Here is an 18,429-nt window from a genome sequence, read left to right as displayed (position 1 = left end):
GTATTGCGAAAGTGGAATTTAAAGGTAGTCACGGGTGGTTTGATCAGTTTCTGAGGCAAGGGCAGCTTCATAGTTCAACGTTTACTGGAGAGAGTGCTTCGGCTGATACTGAAGCTGCTGAAAGGTTCCCAGCAGAACTGAAGAAAATAATTACAGAAGGTGGTTATTCGTATAAGCAAATGTTTAACTGTGACGAAACTGCAGTTTATTGGAAAAAATTGCCGAGTAAGACATTTATTTCAAAAGAAGAAAAGCAGGCTAAGGGACACAAGGCATCGAAGGACAGGTTTACCCTAATGCCTATTACTAACGCCACTAAGCTTCTACTAGTGTACCATTCAGAAAATCCGAGGGCACTTAAAGGAGCGGATAAGAAAACACTTCCCGTTGTGTTCCTTTCACATCCAAGCAGTTGGAACACCCAAGTGTTTTTTTCTGAGTACATGAGCAGATACGTTAGTCCTTTTGTTGAAAAATACTGTAGAGAAAATAACCCCGATAATAGGTGTCTTGTGATTGTCGATAATTGTGCTGCTCATCCGCCTGGCATTACCGAGTATGGCAGTAACATTCCTGTGGCGTTCTTACCGCCGAATACGACATCGTTGCTGCAGCCGTGTGACCAAGGCCTAATAGCCACAATTAAGGCTTACTATACGCAAAATGTGATGGGTTTTATTGTAAGTGCTATTGACAGAGAGGACAACTCCGAAGCATCTTTGCGAGAGATCTGGAAAGACTACAATATAAAACTGGCGATCACCAACATTGGAGATGCTCTCAATAGGCTAACAGTCTCGATGAGAAGTGGCATTTGGAGGAAACAATGTCCCGAAGCAGTGAACTATTTTAAAGGCTTCGAACCATCAACAATAAATACAACAATAGTGAGCTTGGCTAAGGAGGCTGGGTTTGTGGAAGTTGACGAAGATGACGTTGAAGAGGTTTTGGCATCCCATGACCAAGAATTGACAGATGAAGAGCTGATGCAATTGCAAGAGGAAAAGATAACAATTGAAACCGAACGCAGTAGCCAAAATGAAGTCGTCCAGGGACTGACGTGAAGCAGTTGTGTGAGATTTTCGCTGCGATTGACAGCGCTGCAATGATTGCAGAAAAGTCTGACTTTAATTTTGAAAGGGCACGTAGGTTTAGGGCAGGTTTGCAGGATATTTTGAGTGCTTACAAAGAACTGTATGATCTAAAAATGCGCAAGGCTCAGCAGTCAAGTATACTGTCGTTTTTCAAGCCTTGCACATCAGCCACAGCAGGCGACGAACCTCGACCTTCGACATCGAGGCAGGCAGACATGGAAGAAGAGGACCTGGCTGCCCTATTGGAAATAGGCTACAATGAGATGACACCCCAGTCTCCTCTACCTCCCACCACCCCAATTTCCGACGACTCAGCCTCACACACCATCCAGATTCCCGTAAGTGAAACTACACTGTACATACATTATTTCTACTTTATATGGGCTGTGTATTTTTGTGTTATTTGGTATGATTTGTCAGCCTTATAGCTTAAAGGTTACTGGAGAGAGTGCTTCCGCCAACAGCGCCTGCACCCACAGTGCTTCCGCCGAGAGCGCATGCGTGAGATTTTCACTGCGCTAGACTGTGCTTCAATGATTGCAAGAAGTATTTCTACTTTATATGGGCTGTGTATTTTTGTGTTATTTAATATGATTTGTTATTTGGTACGATTTGGCAGCTTCATAGCTTAAAGGTTACTGGAGAGAGTGCTTCTGCCGAGAGCGCTTGCGTGAGATTTTCGCTGCACTAGACAGTACTTCAATGATTGCAAAAAGTATTTCTACTTTCTATAGGCTATGTGTTTATCATATCATTCCTGCTTTTACTATATGTTACTGTTACTTTAGGTTTTATGTGTTATTTGGCATGATTTGGTAGGTTATTTTTTGGGTCTGGAAACGCTCACAAATTTTTCCCATATAAATAAATGGTAACTGCTTCTTCACTTTACGACATTTCGGCTTACAAACCGTTTCATTGGAACGCTCTACCTTCAGATGGCGGGGGAAACTTGTATTAATCTTTACCTCAAGGAAGCTAAATTAAAAATGAGAAATTTGCTCCAGTTGCAGAAAACCTTGGTCAGCCTTCACTCAAGAGCCCTGTGGACAGTTTTGAGCACTGCAGTTTAGGAAGTAACTGTTCCCCATGATAAATTTTAGGATTAAGTTATGAGGAAATGATAAATAAACTTGACTTTACTGTAGAAGAATAACCTAAGTGAAAAACTCTAACATTAAGCAAATTTGATAGGATGGACAGGAAAAAAACTATTTCATTGAGAAGGATTGAGAACAATGGAATACAAAATATGATGCAATTAGTTATGTCATAACATGAGTTAAAGTGGCTGACTGGCCTACTCATGTTGCTCTTGTAAAAATTAATAACCTACACAATTAGACTAAGACTGAACTCTGGAAAAGCAACTTTTTTATGCCAATCCAATCACAAACAAGAGAAAATCTGCAAATGCTTATCCATAACTTCATCTACTGCAAAGGTGAAGCCACACTCAGGTTGGAGGAACAACACCTTATATTCCATCTGGGTAGCCTCCAACCTGATGGCATGAACATTGACTTCTCTAACGTCCGGGAACGCTCTTCCCCTCCTTCACCTATCGCCTCCCTCTGGTGCTCCAGCCCAATTGTCTTTCTTCCATGGCCTTCTGTCCTCTCTTATTAGGTTCCCTCTTCTCCAGCCCTGTATCTCCTTCACCAGTCAACTTTCCAGCTCTTTATTTCATCCCTCCCACTCCTGATTTCACCTACCACCTTGTGTTTCTCCCTCCCCTCCCCCACCTTTTAACTCTACTCATCTTTTTTTTTTAAAAAGGCGAAGAATGCAGGACTGAAGGTGCTGTATCTAAATGCGCATAGCACTTGGAATAAGGTGGATGAACTCGTGGCGTAATTAGAGATTGATCGGTATGACATTGTGGGCATCACTGAACCGTGGATGAAAGAAGGTCAGAGTTGGGAGCTTAAAATCAAAGGATATATTTTGTATCGAAAGGACAGGCAGGAAGGCACAGGTGGTGGTGGCGTGGTTCTGTTGGCAACAGAATTACATCTTTAGAAAGAGGTCACGTAGGGTCAGAGAATGTTGAATCTTTGTGGGTGGAGTTAAGAAATTGCAAGGGTAAAAAAACATTATGGAATCATATATAGGCCTCCAACTAGTAGCCAAGATGTGGGGCTGAGATTGCAAAGGGAGCTGGAAAAGGCATATAAGGATAATGTCACAATTGTAACGGGGGACTTCAATATGCAAAGGGTAGGGAAAATCAGGTTGGTGTCAAATCGCAAGAGAAGGAATTTGTTGAATGCCTACGAGATGGCTTTTTAGAGCAGCTTGTGCTTAAGCCTACTCAGGGAAAGGCTATCTTAGATTGTGTTGTGTTATAACTCAGATTTTATTTGGGAGCTTAACGTAAAGGAACCCGAAGAAGGCAGTTATCATAATATGATCGAATCATACTACAATTGGAGAGGGATCAGCACAAGTCAGCTGTATCAATATCGCAATGGAATAAAGGGAATTACAGAGGCATGAGAGAGGAGCTTGACCAGGTGGATTGCAGGAGGATACTGGCAGGGATGACAATAGAGCAGAGATGGCTGAAGTTTCTGGGAATAGTTCACAAGGCGCAGGATAGATATGTCCCACAGAGGAAGAAGTTCTCAACATGCAAGGGAAACATTCAGGGAAATCAGCACAAGGACTTCCACACCCTTTTGTATTTTTTTGTAGATTTTTGAATTTAATCCCCAATTAGAAAATTGCGTACACCTTTACTCCTTCTACCAAAGTGCATGACCATAGACTTCCCAACACCATATCCCATCTGCCAATTCTTTGCCCATTCTACCAAGCCCCTCCAGTTCAGCTACAAACCATCCCTTCTGTACAGGTCCCACCTTCCCTGGAAGAGAGACCAATGATACAAAAATCTTTTTCTCTCCCTCCTACACCAGATCCTTAGCCATGTATTAAACTGTATAATCTTCCTAGTTCTGACCTCACTAGCACGTGGCATGGGTAGCAATCCTGAGATCATAACCTGGAGGTCCAGCCCTTTTAACCTAGCACCTAACTCCCTGAACTCCCAATGCAGAAGCTTGTCACTCATCCTGCCCACGTCATTTGTACCTACATGGACCACGACCTCTGGCTGTTCACCCTCCCACCCAAGAACGCTGAAGGCTTGATCCAAAATGTCCCAGATCCTGACACCCGGGAGGCAACAGACCATCTGGAAATCTCATTCTTGCCCACAGAACCTTCTGTCCATTCCCCTAACTAACGAATCCCCTGTCACCACAGTGTGCCTCTTCTTCCCCCGTCCCACTTCCCTACTGAGTTACAGAGCCAGACTCTGTGCCACTGTGACTTTCCTCTGTTAGGTCCTTTCACCCCCCCCCACCCCCCCACCCCCAGTTATTGAGGGGGATGGCCACAGAAGTACTCTTCACCGGCTCCTTAACCCCTTTCCTTTTCCTGACTGTCATCCAGTTTCCTGTGTCCAGCACCTCAGGTGTAACTACCTCTCTATATGTCCTATCTAGCACCCCCTCAGCCTCTCGAATGATCCAGAGTTCATCCATTTCCAGCTCCAACTCCTTAATGCAGGTTATTAGAAACTGCACCTGGATGCACTTCTCGTAGTTGTACTGACCAGGGACACTGGAGGTTTCACTGCCTTCCCACATCTCGTTAAGAGAAGCATTTCACTATCCTGCCTGTCATCCCTACTGTTCTAGGATCGTAGAGTCATAGAGTTATACAAGACTAAAACAGGCTTTTCAGCTCACCTCATCTATTGCCACCTTTCTCTATGTCTATCGACACTAACCTCATTTGCCCATACAAGATGACTGTATTTAAAACTATGTCCTATTGATTTTGTTACCTCCACCTTGAGAGAATAAATTCTGACAAATTACCCTATTTATGGCTTTTTTAAAATGTTAAATGTTTTTAATCAGGTCACCCTGCAGCCTTCTTTGCTTCAGGGAAAACAAAACTAACCCAACCAATCTCTCCCCATAACTAATCTAAAGTCCTACAATCCAGACAACATTCTATTGAATCTCCTCTGCATTTTCTCCAGCAAAACCACATCCTTCCTGCAGTGTGGTGGTGCGCAATACTCCAATGCAGTAAGCAGTGCTTTGTTAAGTTGCAACACCCCAACGAATATTCATCACCCTAGACTATGAAAACAAGCATGTAATATACCTCCATCACTACCATATCTACTTGCAACAAACTCTTGTGTAATAATGGACTTGAATTCCAAGGTACCTTTATTATGTCTAATTAACAAGTATATGTTTTTAAGGATAGGAGGTAATAGTGAGCCTTTTTCTCTCCCACACGGAGGGTAGATGTTGAGCAACTTTGAATGTAGATAGGTTACCAGACCTGCGTGCAGTACCAGAAACAGTTATTTTATTTAAAAAGTACTCGTATGTGACCTGCAGGGCTACAGAGCAAGTGCTGAATGTTGGAAATAACCTGGGTAGCTCTTTTTTGTCAAAGATAAAGGCTAAATATCTCCTATTATATTCTCTATTAATCCATGAAATATAATAAATCTATATTCAGATTGGGAGGGGGTAGAGGAAGAGCATGGTATTATAGGGGAAAATGAAGGAAAGGAGGCTGAGGTACATTCAACGATCTTTCTTTTTCTTTTTAAATCTTTTTATTGAATAAGTATACAAAAAGGTAAGCCATAAAGGCACTAATACACTGTTAGAATATAATAAAATTACAGGAGATATTAATACAAAAAAAATACAAACAATGTAATTTAAACATAATATACTAAGGTAACATAATAGTATACTAATTTTTATATATATATATATATCAATGGAGAAAAGGGAAAAAAACCCCCAAAAAAAAACCACCGTGTAACCAACTAAAAGCAAAGCAAAGCAATGGGCTAACTTGGAACCAAGCAAAGTTAAAAAACTTAAAATCACGTCCTCAATCCCGACCTCCATTAAAAACAGTAAAAAAAACAAGAAGGGTATATAAATATGGAGCAAAAAAAGAGGAGAAAAAAATTACATTAAATGAAAATATTGAATAAAAAATCTCCAGATCTGTTCAAATTTAAGTGAGGAATCATAAAGATTGCTTCTAATTTTCTCCAAATTCAAGCATAATATCGTCTGAGAAAACCAAAAAAAGGTAGTTGGAGCATTAAGCTCTTTCTAATGTTGTAAGATACATCTTTTCGCCATTAAAGTAAGAAATGCAATCATTCTATGGGCTGAAGGGGAAAGGTTAGTGGAAATTTTAGGTAGTCCAAAGATAGCAGTAATAGGGTGAGGAGAGATATCTATATTCAATACCTTGGAGATAATATTAAAAATGTCTCTCCAAAAAGTTTCCAGAGTAGGACATTCAACGATCTTGGTACTGTACAGTTACCTGAATTTAGTCTACCCAACCATGAGATAATTTTTCAAAACTCGTTAGATTCTGGACTAGTTCCTGAGGATTGGAGGGTGGCTAATGTAACCCCACTTTTTAAAAAAGGAGGGAGAGAGAAACCGGGGAATTATAGGCCGGTTAGCCTAACGTCGGTGGTGGGGAAACTGCTGGAGTCAGTTATCAAGGATGTGATAACAGCACATTTGGAAAGCGGTGAAATGATCGGACAAAGTCAGCATGGATTTGTGAAAGGAAAATCATGTCTGACGAATCTCATAGAATTTTTTGAGGATGTAACTAGTAGAGTGGATAGGGGAGAACCAGTGGATGTGGTATATTTTGATTTTCAAAAGGCTTTTGACAAGGTCCCACATAGGAGATTAGTGTGCAAACTTAAAGCACACGGTATTGGGGGTAAGGTATTGGTGTGGGTGGAGAATTGGTTAGCAGACAGGAAGCAAAGAGTGGGAATAAACGGGACCTTTTCAGAATGGCAGGCGGTGACTAGTGGGGTACCGCAAGCCTCAGTGCTGGGACCCCAGTTGTTTACAATATATATTAATGACTTGGATGAGGGAATTAAATGCAGCATCTCCAAGTTTGCGGATGACACGAAGCTGGGTGGCAGTGTTAGCAGTGAGGAGGATGCTAAGAGGATGCAGGGTGACTTGGATAGGTTGGGTGAGTGGGCAAACTCATGGCAGATGCAATTTAATGTGGATAAATGTGAAGTTATCCACTTTGGTGGCAAAAATAGGAAAACAGATTATTATCTGAATGGTGGCCGATTAGGAAAAGGGGAGGTGCAACGAGACCTGGGTGTCATTATACACCAGTCATTGAAAGTGGGCATGCAGGTACAGCAGGCAGTGAAAAAGGCGAACGGTATGCTGGCATTTATAGCGAGAGGATTCGAGTACAGGAGCAGGGAGGTACTACTGCAGTTGTACAAGGCCTTGGTGAGACCACACCTGGAGTATTGTGTGCAGTTTTGGTCCCCTAATCTGAGGAAAGACATCTTTGCCATAGAGGGAGTACAAAGAAGGTTCACCAGATTGATTCCTGGGATGGCAGGTCTTTCATATGAAGAAAGACTGGATGAACTGGGCTTGTACTCGTTGGAATTTAGAAGATTGAGGGGGGATCTGATTGAAACGTATAAGATCCTAAAGGGATTGGACAGGCTAGATGCGGGAAGATTGTTCCCGATGTTGGGGAGGTCTAGAACGAGGGGTCACAGTTTGAGGATAGAGGGGAAGCCTTTTAGGACCGAGGTTAGGAAAAACTTCTTCACACAGAGAGTGGTGAATCTGTGGAATTCTCTGCCACAGCAAACTGTTGAGGCCAGTTCATTAGCTATGTTTAAAAGGAAGTTAGATATGGCCCTTGTGGCTACAGGGGTCAGGGGGTATGGAGGGAAGGCTGGGTTCTGAGTTGGATGATCAGCCATGATCATAATAAATGGCGGTGCAGGCTCGAAGGGCCGAATGGCCTACTCCTGCACCTATTTTCTATGTTTCTATGTTTCTATGAGATAGTGTATGAAACTTCCTTGATATCATGCATTTATTGCTCATGCTTTTCAGTTTATCTAATGGATTACTGATGGTGTTATCTTCCCCATCAGCAATAATTAGAGAAAAATAGTATAACCAGGAATGGCAAACTTTTCTTTTTAAAAGGAATGTTCACCCAAGAGTGTTCATCCTTTTTTTAAAAAGGCGAAGAATGCAGGACTGAAGGTGCTGCACCTAAATGCGCATAGCACTTGGAATAAGGTGGATGAACTCGTGGCGTAATTAGAGATTGATCGGTATGACATTGTGGGCATCACTGAACCGTGGATGAAAGAAGGTCAGAGTTGGGAGCTTAAAATCAAAGGATATATTTTGTATCGAAAGGACAGGCAGGAAGGCACAGGTGGTGGTGGCGTGGTTCTGTTGGCAACAGAATTACATCTTTAGAAAGAGGTCACGTGGGGTCAGAGAATGTTAAATCTTTGTGGGTGGAGTTAAGAAATTGCAAGGGTAAAAAAACATTATGGAATCATATATAGGCCTCCAAATAGTAGCCAAGATGTGGGGCTGAAATTGCAAAGGGAGCTGGAAAAGGCATACAAGGGTAATGTCACAATTGTAACGGGGGACTTCAATATGCAAGGGGATAGGGAAAATCAGGTTGATGTCAGATCGCAAGAGAGGGAATTTGAATGCCTACGAGATGGCTTTTTAGAGCAGCTTGTGCTTAAGCCTACTCAGGGAAAGGCTATCTTAGATTGTGTGTTGTGTTGTAACTCAGATTTTATTTGGGAGCTTAACATAAAGGAACCCGTAGGAGGCAGTGATCATAATATGATTGAATCATACTACAATTGGAGAGGGATCAACACAAGTCACATGTATCAGTATTGCAATGGAATAAAGGGGGAACTACAGAAGCGTGAGAGAGGAGCTTGCCCAGGCGGATTGCAGGAGGATACTGACAGGGATGACGACAGAACAGAGATGGTTGAAGTTTCTGGGAATAGTTCACAAGGTGCAGGATAGATATGTCCCACAGAGGAAGAAGTTCTCCAGTGGCAGGGGCTGACAAAGGAAGTTAAGGACTGCATAACAGCCAAGGAAAGGGCTTAAGTGAGTGGGAAGTTGGATGATTGGAAAGCTTTTAAAATCCAACAAAAGGCATCTAAAAAAGCTATAAGAAGGGAAACGATGAAATATGAGGGCAAACTAGGCAATAATATAAAGCAGGATATTAAATGTTATGTCTTCACCTTTAAGTTTGCCTAGCACTTTTTCCTTTGCAATAGCAATGGCACTCACTCTGCTCCCTGACACTCACAGACCTCTGGCACACTGCTAATGTTTCCACAGTGAAAAACAGATGCAAAGTACCCATTAAGTACATCTGCCATTTCTTTGTCCCCCATTACTACCTCACCAGCATCATTTTCCAGTGGTCCAATATCAATTCTCATTTTTCTTTTACTCTTCATATAACTGAAAACACTTTGAGCATCCTGCTTTATATTATTGGCTAGTTTTCCCTCATATTTCATCTTTTCCCTTCTTACAGATTTTTTAGTTGCCTTTGGTTGAATTTTAAAAGTTTCCCAATTATCCAACTTCCCACTAACTTTTGTCATATTAAAGATACTGATTGTCTGGTACTTTCTGTGCTACAAATATTACTTGCCACTCAGATATTGTCTGCACCATGAAGTCATGAATGGAATTAAACAATGCAGAGTCAGCAATGGAAGGAAAGTTCATCTCAATCAGCTCAACATACCGGCCCGACACATTCCTGTCACAATACCAAACTACAATCATCTTCATTTGTGCAATGTATGAGTTCAGCCATTAAAATCTTTGATATCCAATGACTATCAGGGCTCCTTAATAACATACTTGGTCAAATACCATCTTGATAACAAGTGCAATCACTTTCACCTCACCTCTCAACTTTTCAACCCCTGCTTAAAAACAAAACTTAGATGAGATTTTAAGCCTAATGGTCCTAGTGCAATCCAAACTGAGCATCTATGAGCTGGTTATTGAAAGTTAAGCGATAGTACCATTGAGAAATGGGGAGAAAATCCAAAAATCTGAGCTGCAGAGTGACCTGGGAGTCTTTGTGCAGAACACCCTAAAGGTTAATGTCCAGGCAGCGTCGGTAGTGAGGAAGGCAAATGCCATGTTAGTACTCATTTCAAGAGGTCTAGAATGCAAGAGCTGGGATGTGATGATAAGACACTGGTGAGGCCTCACCTTGAGTACTGTGAACAGTTTTGAGCCCCCCGTCTTAGAAAAGATGTGCTGACATTGGAGGGGGCTCAGAGGAGGTTCAGAAGGATGATTCTGGGAATGAGAAGGTTATCATACGAGGAACGTTTGATGGCTCTGGGTCTGTACTCGCTGGAATTCAGAAGGAAGTGGGGAGATCGCATTGAAACCTTCTGAATGTTGAAAGGCCTAGACAGGGTAGATGTGGAAAGGATGCTTCCCATGGTGGGAGAGTCTAGGACAAGAGGGCACAGCCTCAGGATAGATGCGGAGAAATTTCTTCAGCCAAAGGGTGGTGAATTTGTTGCCACATACAGCTGTGGAGACCAGGTCATTGGGTGTATTTAAGGCAGAGACTGATAGGTTCTTGATTGAACATGGCATCAAAGGTTACGGGGAGAAGACTGGGAACTTGGGGTTGAGGAGGAGATAGAAAAAAAGGATCAGCCATGATTGAATGGCAGAACAGACTCGATGGGCCAAACGGCCTAATTCTGCTCGTGTCTTATGATCTTATACCACTTTGATAATGTTTAAGAGTAGACTGCTTAGGCACTAGCTAATATAGAACTTGATTTACCTTGAGTGAACCTAGGCAACTTTAGCCATTGTTGTAATGAGATGCTGTTGGTGTATATTTTATGCTGCTGCTACTGATGGCCCATGACCCTTCAAGGATATCCAGTTTTGGGCTGCAAGATCTGTTCTGAGTCTATCCCATGCATCATCACAATTGCTGTGCTAAAGAAGCTGATAACTGTCGACTGTGTGAAGATATACACAAGGACTGTGCAGTAGTCACTACTACCAATGCTGTAAAGAACAGACCTATCTGCTACAGTATAACAGCTAAGGAGAGGTCAAATAAGCAAACGCTGCAGACTTAGTCTGGCAGCTACAGTATGTCTTTCAAAACTCAATCAGGGCAGTCAATGATGGTATTATGAGCCATTTCTGGTGATAGACATTGAAGTTCCCACCTAAAGTACATTCTAAATGTTGCTCAATATGGAGGATGTTGGATTCGTCAACCAAGGGAGAACCAGGTCTGACCTGATGCTTGAGACTTCATCAGGTCTGCAATCAATGATGAGGAGTCTCAGGCTACTCCCTCCCATCTATATTCCACTTTACTGCTATCGCTGGTGGCTCTGTCCTACTGATAGGACGTTCCTGAAAGTTATAATGGAGCCATCTGGCAAGATGCTTCCAAGATAGCACAACTTTCAATTCCTCCCGCTCTATATCACACAAATACACTTTTCCATACTTCCTGTTTTTCAACCTTTATCACATCATCTCATACCAATATGCCTAATACATCTTCTAACTTCATTCTAACTATATACACATTGAATGACGCTAAACTTAAACTAATTTATGTTGCTCTGGATCATATCCATATTTCATTCTTTCAACTTCTACTTGCACCTTTCCTGTCTCATTCTGCAGAACCACAACATTTCTCTTGCGCTCACATTCCACCCCACCATCATCAACAGATCATACTCCAATTCCAACATCCTCCCTTAGCCTCTTCTTCTGAATTTCAAACAGTCTATGAGTCTAGGACATACTGGTTCACTCTTCCATTATCACCAATTATTCTCTTCCTATGGCACATTTCCATCCTACTCCAAGGAATGTAGCACCTACTTTTTAATCTCGTCTTCCCACTGTCCAGAACCCAAACACTGTCTCCAGGTTAAACAACTTGCACATACTTTCTCCAACTTGACATATTATATTCATGCTTATATGTTAAATCACACAGATTAAATTACTGCTTTGCAAAGCACCTCTATTCAGTCCACACTTATGATTCCAGTCCTCTGGCATTTTAAGGGTCTTGGCCCAAAACACCGACTGTACTCTTTTCCATAGATGCTGCCTGGCCTGCTGAGTTCCTCCAGCATTTTGTGTGCGTTCCCTGGATTTCCAGCATCTGCAGATTTTCACTTGTTTGGCATTTTAATTTGTTGTTCAACTTCACCCAAACTTCCTGGTTTTTAAACTCCTACATTCTTGCAAAGGAGCTTCACGTCAACTTGGGGAACAGCACTTCACCTTTCAACCAAGCATAATAAAAGTTTCTGAAGGCAACAAAGAGAAAACCTATTTTAGATAACACTGGACAACAAATTTTTTCGAAAGTCTTGCTTCCTCAGAATTTTTTTTTATTTATGATAGACTGCTTGAAGGTGAACACAAATATAATTTCAACTACTTGTATCACGTAGGAATTTCGAGAAACAAGAAATTAACTTTTATTGAATATAATGTGTTTAATTGCATAACAGTACTGACGCTCTGCAATAGTTCAACTAAGCTAAAAATGTTTTGTGGGTGATTTTCATTTGTACTCAGTGTCTGAGGCTTCTTGCTCAAGTGTCCAACAATAATCAGCCTGCATCGATGGATTCCAGTTGCCCTGATACCATTTCTCCATGACCGCAAATGTCCTGGTGAAATCTTTCACCATGTTCGTCACTGACAGTGGCAACATTTGCAAGGGAAGAAGTCTAAATGGGAATGCAGAAAATGAATCTTTAGTGACATGTTGCACTTCATGGCTTTGTATGCTTGAAGCATGTTGTCAACCAGCTGCACGTAGTTTGGTGTTCTGTAGTTGCCAAGAAAATTTCCAACAACATCCTTCCATGTGATTTTCTCCAACCCCACTAGAAGTTCTTCAAATTGCCTGTCATTGATGACCTGTTTGATTTGTGGATGCCTTTGATTTGTGAAAAATGCCTTCCTTAATCTTGGCATCACCTATTCTGGGAAACATGCATCTCAAATATCGAAATCCTTCACTGAAATTTATAGCCTTTCTAAAACCATGCAGCATCCACCCTGCTGTAGCATGCCCAAGCATGTCAGGACAAGATAGAACTTTTTTGAGCTTGCACTGGGGGCAACATTTTAATTGACTTGAATTATGAATTGAAATAACAAATACAGGCAATTTTTTTAAAAACGGTGCACGAGAGGGAAATTTAATGGCGATTTTCATGATCAGCAGCCCAAAGTACACAAGGTACACCCAAAAGTATTCAAAAAGCAAAATCTTTGTTGTCCACTGTAATTCTTCTACAGGCACTGAGCGCTCTGAACCAATCTTTATTCCATTGCATTGTTATCCTTTTTCAGCCTATGATTCCATGCTTTTTGCCCTCTCCTGCATTTGACCCACCACAAACCTATGTTCTCTCAATCTCTTTTCTTTGCATCTTAAAAATTCTCTAACTTTTCCACAATTCTGAATGAATTGGAGGGAGAAGAAGATGGCGGTGTGACACGGCTTCTCCAGTGAATTATATCGTATTTGTAAGTAGGATGCCGTGCACAATTCTGATTTGATGGAGACAGACGCGAGAAGCACAGAGGAACATCTGGAGAAACTTCTGAAATGCCCGGCTCACTACCGCTGCTACTGTGCCATCGAGAATCTCCAGAGGCAAAGGCCCCAAATCCTCGGCTTTGCCTGTTGCTGGCGGCCGGGTCTGGGGTCGAAGCGCTCGGCAGAGATGGTGCTCAGTGTCGGAGACTCAAAGTTTTCGGTCAGACTCAGAGTCAGACTATGGTCGGGGTGCTTCCAGGATGCTGCATCGGCAAGTTTGCGGTGCTGGAAGCTCATGCAGGAAGAGTTTTCTTCCTTCTCCCGTCTGCGTGAGATGATGGGACTTTCGAGAGACTTTGAGACTTTTACCGTACCCATGGTCTGCTCTTTATCAAATTATGGTATTGTTTGCACTGTTGTAACTATATGTTATAATTATGTGGTTTTTGTCAGTTTTTCAGTGTTGGTCTGTCCTGTGTTTCTGTGCTATCACACTGGAGGAACAATGTATCACTTCTTAATGCAGGCATTACTAAATGACAATAAACGAGGACTGCGTGTCCTCATAATCTAAAAAAAATTGTTACATCTCTGCAGATTCTGCTTGACCTGTTATGAACTGCGAACATTTTCAAATTTCATTTCAGGTTTTAGATTATTTTATTTTTGATTTATGCCAATCACATCCAGTGCTTGCTCTCTGTAGATTCAAGTATTTTAACAAGAGGGCACAGTCTCAAGCTAGAGGGGTGCCCTTTCAAAACAGAGATGTGGAGAAATTTCTTTAGCCAAAGGGTGGCGAGTTTGTGGAATTTGTTGCCACATGCAGCTTTGGAGGCCAGGTTGTTGGGTATATTTAAGGCAGAGATTGATAGGTTCTTGATTGGACATGGCATCAAAGGTTACGGGGAGAAGGCCGAGAACTGGGGTTGAGGAGGAAATGGAAAAAAGGATCATCCATAATTGAATGACAGAGCAGACTCGATGGACCAGATGGCCTAATTCTGCTCCTACGTCTTGTGGTCTTAACAACTAAAAAAAATGTAAAATTACAGCTGTCTAAATACTATTGGTGGCAAAGCCATTCGTGTTGACAAGTAAACCACAATTAGTTAATAAAGATGGCAGAATATACTGGTGGAATTTTTAAATCAAAAATACAATCACATTCCAGTGGTTAATGTACTTATGAGTACATACTCCTGAACACTGAAACTTCACACTTTCAATAATTCTCTGAAACATATTCAAACTTGCAATATAATTTTGATAAATTTCAAAATTGAATACCGGTTGATCTCATTTTGAAAACCATAATATGGAAATAACATAATAACTTTTATCAAAAATCGTCATTTTTTGGTTTATCCTCAAGGACATGATATGTGTACACTCGATTACGTGGATCAGACTGTGCGATTCATTAATATCCTATATTGTGTTCGAAAAACAAAACTCCATCAAAGATTTCAATAACAACATACTTGGATGGCAAATAACATGGAGCAAAATGGAATTGCGATTCAACTCCGTCTCCTATTACTACACTTCATAATCTTTAAATCATTACCAAACCACTTAAATGTACACTTTTAAAATAAAATTCACATCGTATCTAACATTTAAATCAGACAGGGCGCTTCCCGATGCGCGCTCAAGCCCTCGTTCGGCTTCCTTCCCTTCCGCCTCCATTTGAACCGAGTGTTTGGATGCACACCGGTGCCAAGCTTTCACTCAACGACTAGTGAATCCAATGTTTGTTTAAAAATACAGTAAATCCCCACCTGATCGGACATCTCAATGCTGAGCAGATCAACCGAAGCAGGAATCCGACCTCCTGTAAATATCAACACTCCTCACCGGCCACTTTTGCGCACAACCAAGCACAGTAAAGTACGTCCTGTGCGTCACGTCGTAGTACAAACGCCAACGCATGACGCAATAATTCAAAGCACTCTGGAACTTGTAGTATACCGACTCCCCACACGCTGATGGTATTTATCAAAGCGCGGCGGCTGGTGCAGCATGGGTCATTAGTTCCGGTGCATTCTTCATCCTACAATTATCAGATGCAACAAAATGGAAAAATCACTTCACACAAAGAACTGAGGGATGTGCTTGAAAGGCTGAAAGTACTGACTTGTTCCGGTTTAATCAAAGGCTTCTCCCTTAATTGAAAACAGAAAATACTCCGGAGGACAGACAGTATCTGTGTACCAGAAGTATTTCAGATGTGCAATGCTGCCTGATCTACTGAGTACTAACAACACAATTTTTTTTTTTGCATGTTCCAACATCTAGTATCTTGATTTTACACATTTCATTAAGTTATCATAAGACCATAAGACAAAGCAGAGAAGTCGGCCATTCGGCCCATCAAGTCTGCTCTGCCATTTTATGAGCTGATCCATTCACCCATTTAGTCCCCCTCCCCCGCCTTCTCACCATAACCTTTGATGCCCTGGCTACTCAGATACCTATCAATCTCTGCCTTAAATACACCCAATGACTTGGCCTCCACTGCTGCCCGTGGCAACAAATTCCATAGATTCACCACCCTCTGCCACTTCTTTGCCCATTCTTCCAATCTATCCAAGTCTCTCTGCAGACTCTCCGTTTCCTCAGCACTACCAGCTCCTCCACCTATCTTCGTATCATCAGCAAACTTAGCCACAAAGCCAACTATTCCATAATCCAAATTGTTGATGTACAATGTAAAAAGAAGCGGCCCCAACACGGACCCCTGTGGAATACCACTGGTAACCAGCAGCCAACCAGAATAGGATCCCTTTATTCCCACTCTCTGTTTCCTGCCAATCAGCCAATGCCCTATCCACGTATGTAACTTTCCTGTAATTCCATGGGCTCTTATCTTGTTAAGCAGCCTCATGTGTGGCACCTTGTCAAAGGCCTTCTGAAAATCCAAATATGCAACATCCCTTGTCTAGCCTACTTGTAATTTCCTCAAAAAATTGTAATAGGTTTGTCAGGCAGGATTTTCCTTTAAGGAATCTATGCTGAGTTCTGCCTATCTTGTCATATGCCTCCAGGTACTCTGTAACCTCATCCTTGACAATTGACTCCAACAACTTCCCAATTTGTCATGTGGTCTGGATAGGTATACTGTACATGTATCAACTTGGAAAGGACATTGTTTTTCTTTTTTGTGGTATAGAAGAAAGCATATTCCATTCCCCAGTTTGGTTTGTAGGATATCTAACTATAGAAAAGATATTTACAGTGGGAAAGGGGCAGCCGATCAAAATTTGTGTGGGAAGCTTTGAGGGGAAATTGCAGCAGATCAGGAAACAACCACTAAGTGGGGAAACCAGTCTCGTATCAGAACTGATTGAACTGAATTGTATTTTACATATGCTATAGCTTTTGAACAAATACACATCTGTGAAGGTGAAGAAGAATGACTTAAATTGAATCAGATTTTATGAGAAAAAGATATTGTATAATAGGGCGAAAAGACAATTTCGAACAAGGTTGGAGGCAACATCAGATGTACGACAATTCTGGCAGGGGTTGTAAGACATTACTTCCTACAAAGCGAAACCCAACAGCATGAATGGCAGCGATGTTTCACTACCAGATGAACTCAACACCTTCTATGCCCGCTTTGAAAGGGAGAATATAACTACAGCTGTGAAGATCTGCTGCATCTGATGACCCTGTGATCTCTGTCTTAGAGGCCAATGTTAGGCTGTCTTTAAAGAGAGTAAACCCTCACAAGGTGAAAGGTCCCGATGAAGTACCTGGTAAAGCTCTGAAAACACTGGACAACAAAGATTTTGCTTTTTGAATACTTTTGGGTGTACCTTGTGTACTTTGGGCTGCTGATCATGAAAATCGCCATTAAATTTCCCTCTCGTGCACCGTTTTTAAAAAAATTGCCTGTATTTGTTATTTCAATTCATAATTCAAGTCAATTAAAATGTTGCCCCCAGTGCAAGCTCAAAAAAGTTCTATCTTGTCCTGACATGCTTGGGCATGCTACAGCAGGGTGGATGCTGCATGGTTTTAGAAAGGCTATAAATTTCAGTGAAGGATTTCGATATTTGAGATGCATGTTTCCCAGAATAGGTGATGCCAAGATTAAGGAAGGCATTTTTCACAAATCAAAGGCATCCACAAATCAGACAGGTCATCAATGACAGGCAATTTGAAGAACTTCTAGTGGGGTTGGAGAAAATCACATGGAAGGATGTTGTTGGAAATTTTCTTGGCAACTACAGAACACCAAACTACGTGCAGCTGGTTGACAACATGCTTCAAGCATACAAAGCCATGAAGTGCAACATGTCACTAAAGATTCATTTTCTGCATTCCCATTTAGACTTCTTCCCTTGCAAATGTTGCCACTGTCAGTGACGAACATGGTGAAAGATTTCACCAGGATATTGTGGTCGTGGAGAAATGGTATGAGGGCAACTGGAATCCATCGATGCAGGCTGATTATTATCGTTGGACACTTAAGCAAGAAGTCTCAGACACTGAGTACAAATGAAAATCACCCACAAAACATTTTTAGCTTAGACGAACTATTGCAAAGCGTCAGTACTGTTATGCAATTAAACACATTATATTCAATAAAAGTTAATTTCTTGTTTCTTGAAATTCCTACGTGAACAAGTCAAAGTTATATGTGTGTTCACCTTCAAGCAGTCTATCATAAATAAAAAAAATTCTGAGGAAATAACACTCTGGAAAAAATTTGTTGTCCAGTGAAACCTGTGCCAACCAACTAGCGGGAGTATTCAAGGACATTTTCAACCTCTCACTGCTACAGCCGGAAGTTCCCACTTAC

The 18,429-nt window shown here is 41.5% G+C and overlaps 1 protein-coding gene across 1 annotated transcript in view; it reads right to left on the bottom strand.

The window, feature by feature from the left end:
- sumo1 (small ubiquitin like modifier 1) overlaps positions 1-15,527 on the bottom strand; it is a 76,708-nt gene extending 61,181 nt beyond the window's left edge. The window contains exon 1 of the mRNA XM_063037993.1: positions 15,401-15,527. Coding sequence (XP_062894063.1) covers positions 15,401-15,412 — 12 coding nt within the window. The 5' untranslated portion in view covers positions 15,413-15,527. The remainder of the gene's footprint in view (positions 1-15,400) is intronic.
- Between the last annotated feature and the right edge of the window lie 2,902 nt (positions 15,528-18,429).

Source organism: Mobula hypostoma, chromosome X1 (genome assembly GCF_963921235.1).
Source record: "Mobula hypostoma chromosome X1, sMobHyp1.1, whole genome shotgun sequence".
In the NCBI taxonomy this organism is placed as follows: Eukaryota; Metazoa; Chordata; class Chondrichthyes; order Myliobatiformes; family Myliobatidae; genus Mobula; species Mobula hypostoma.
This window is presented reverse-complemented; position numbering and strand designations above follow the sequence as displayed.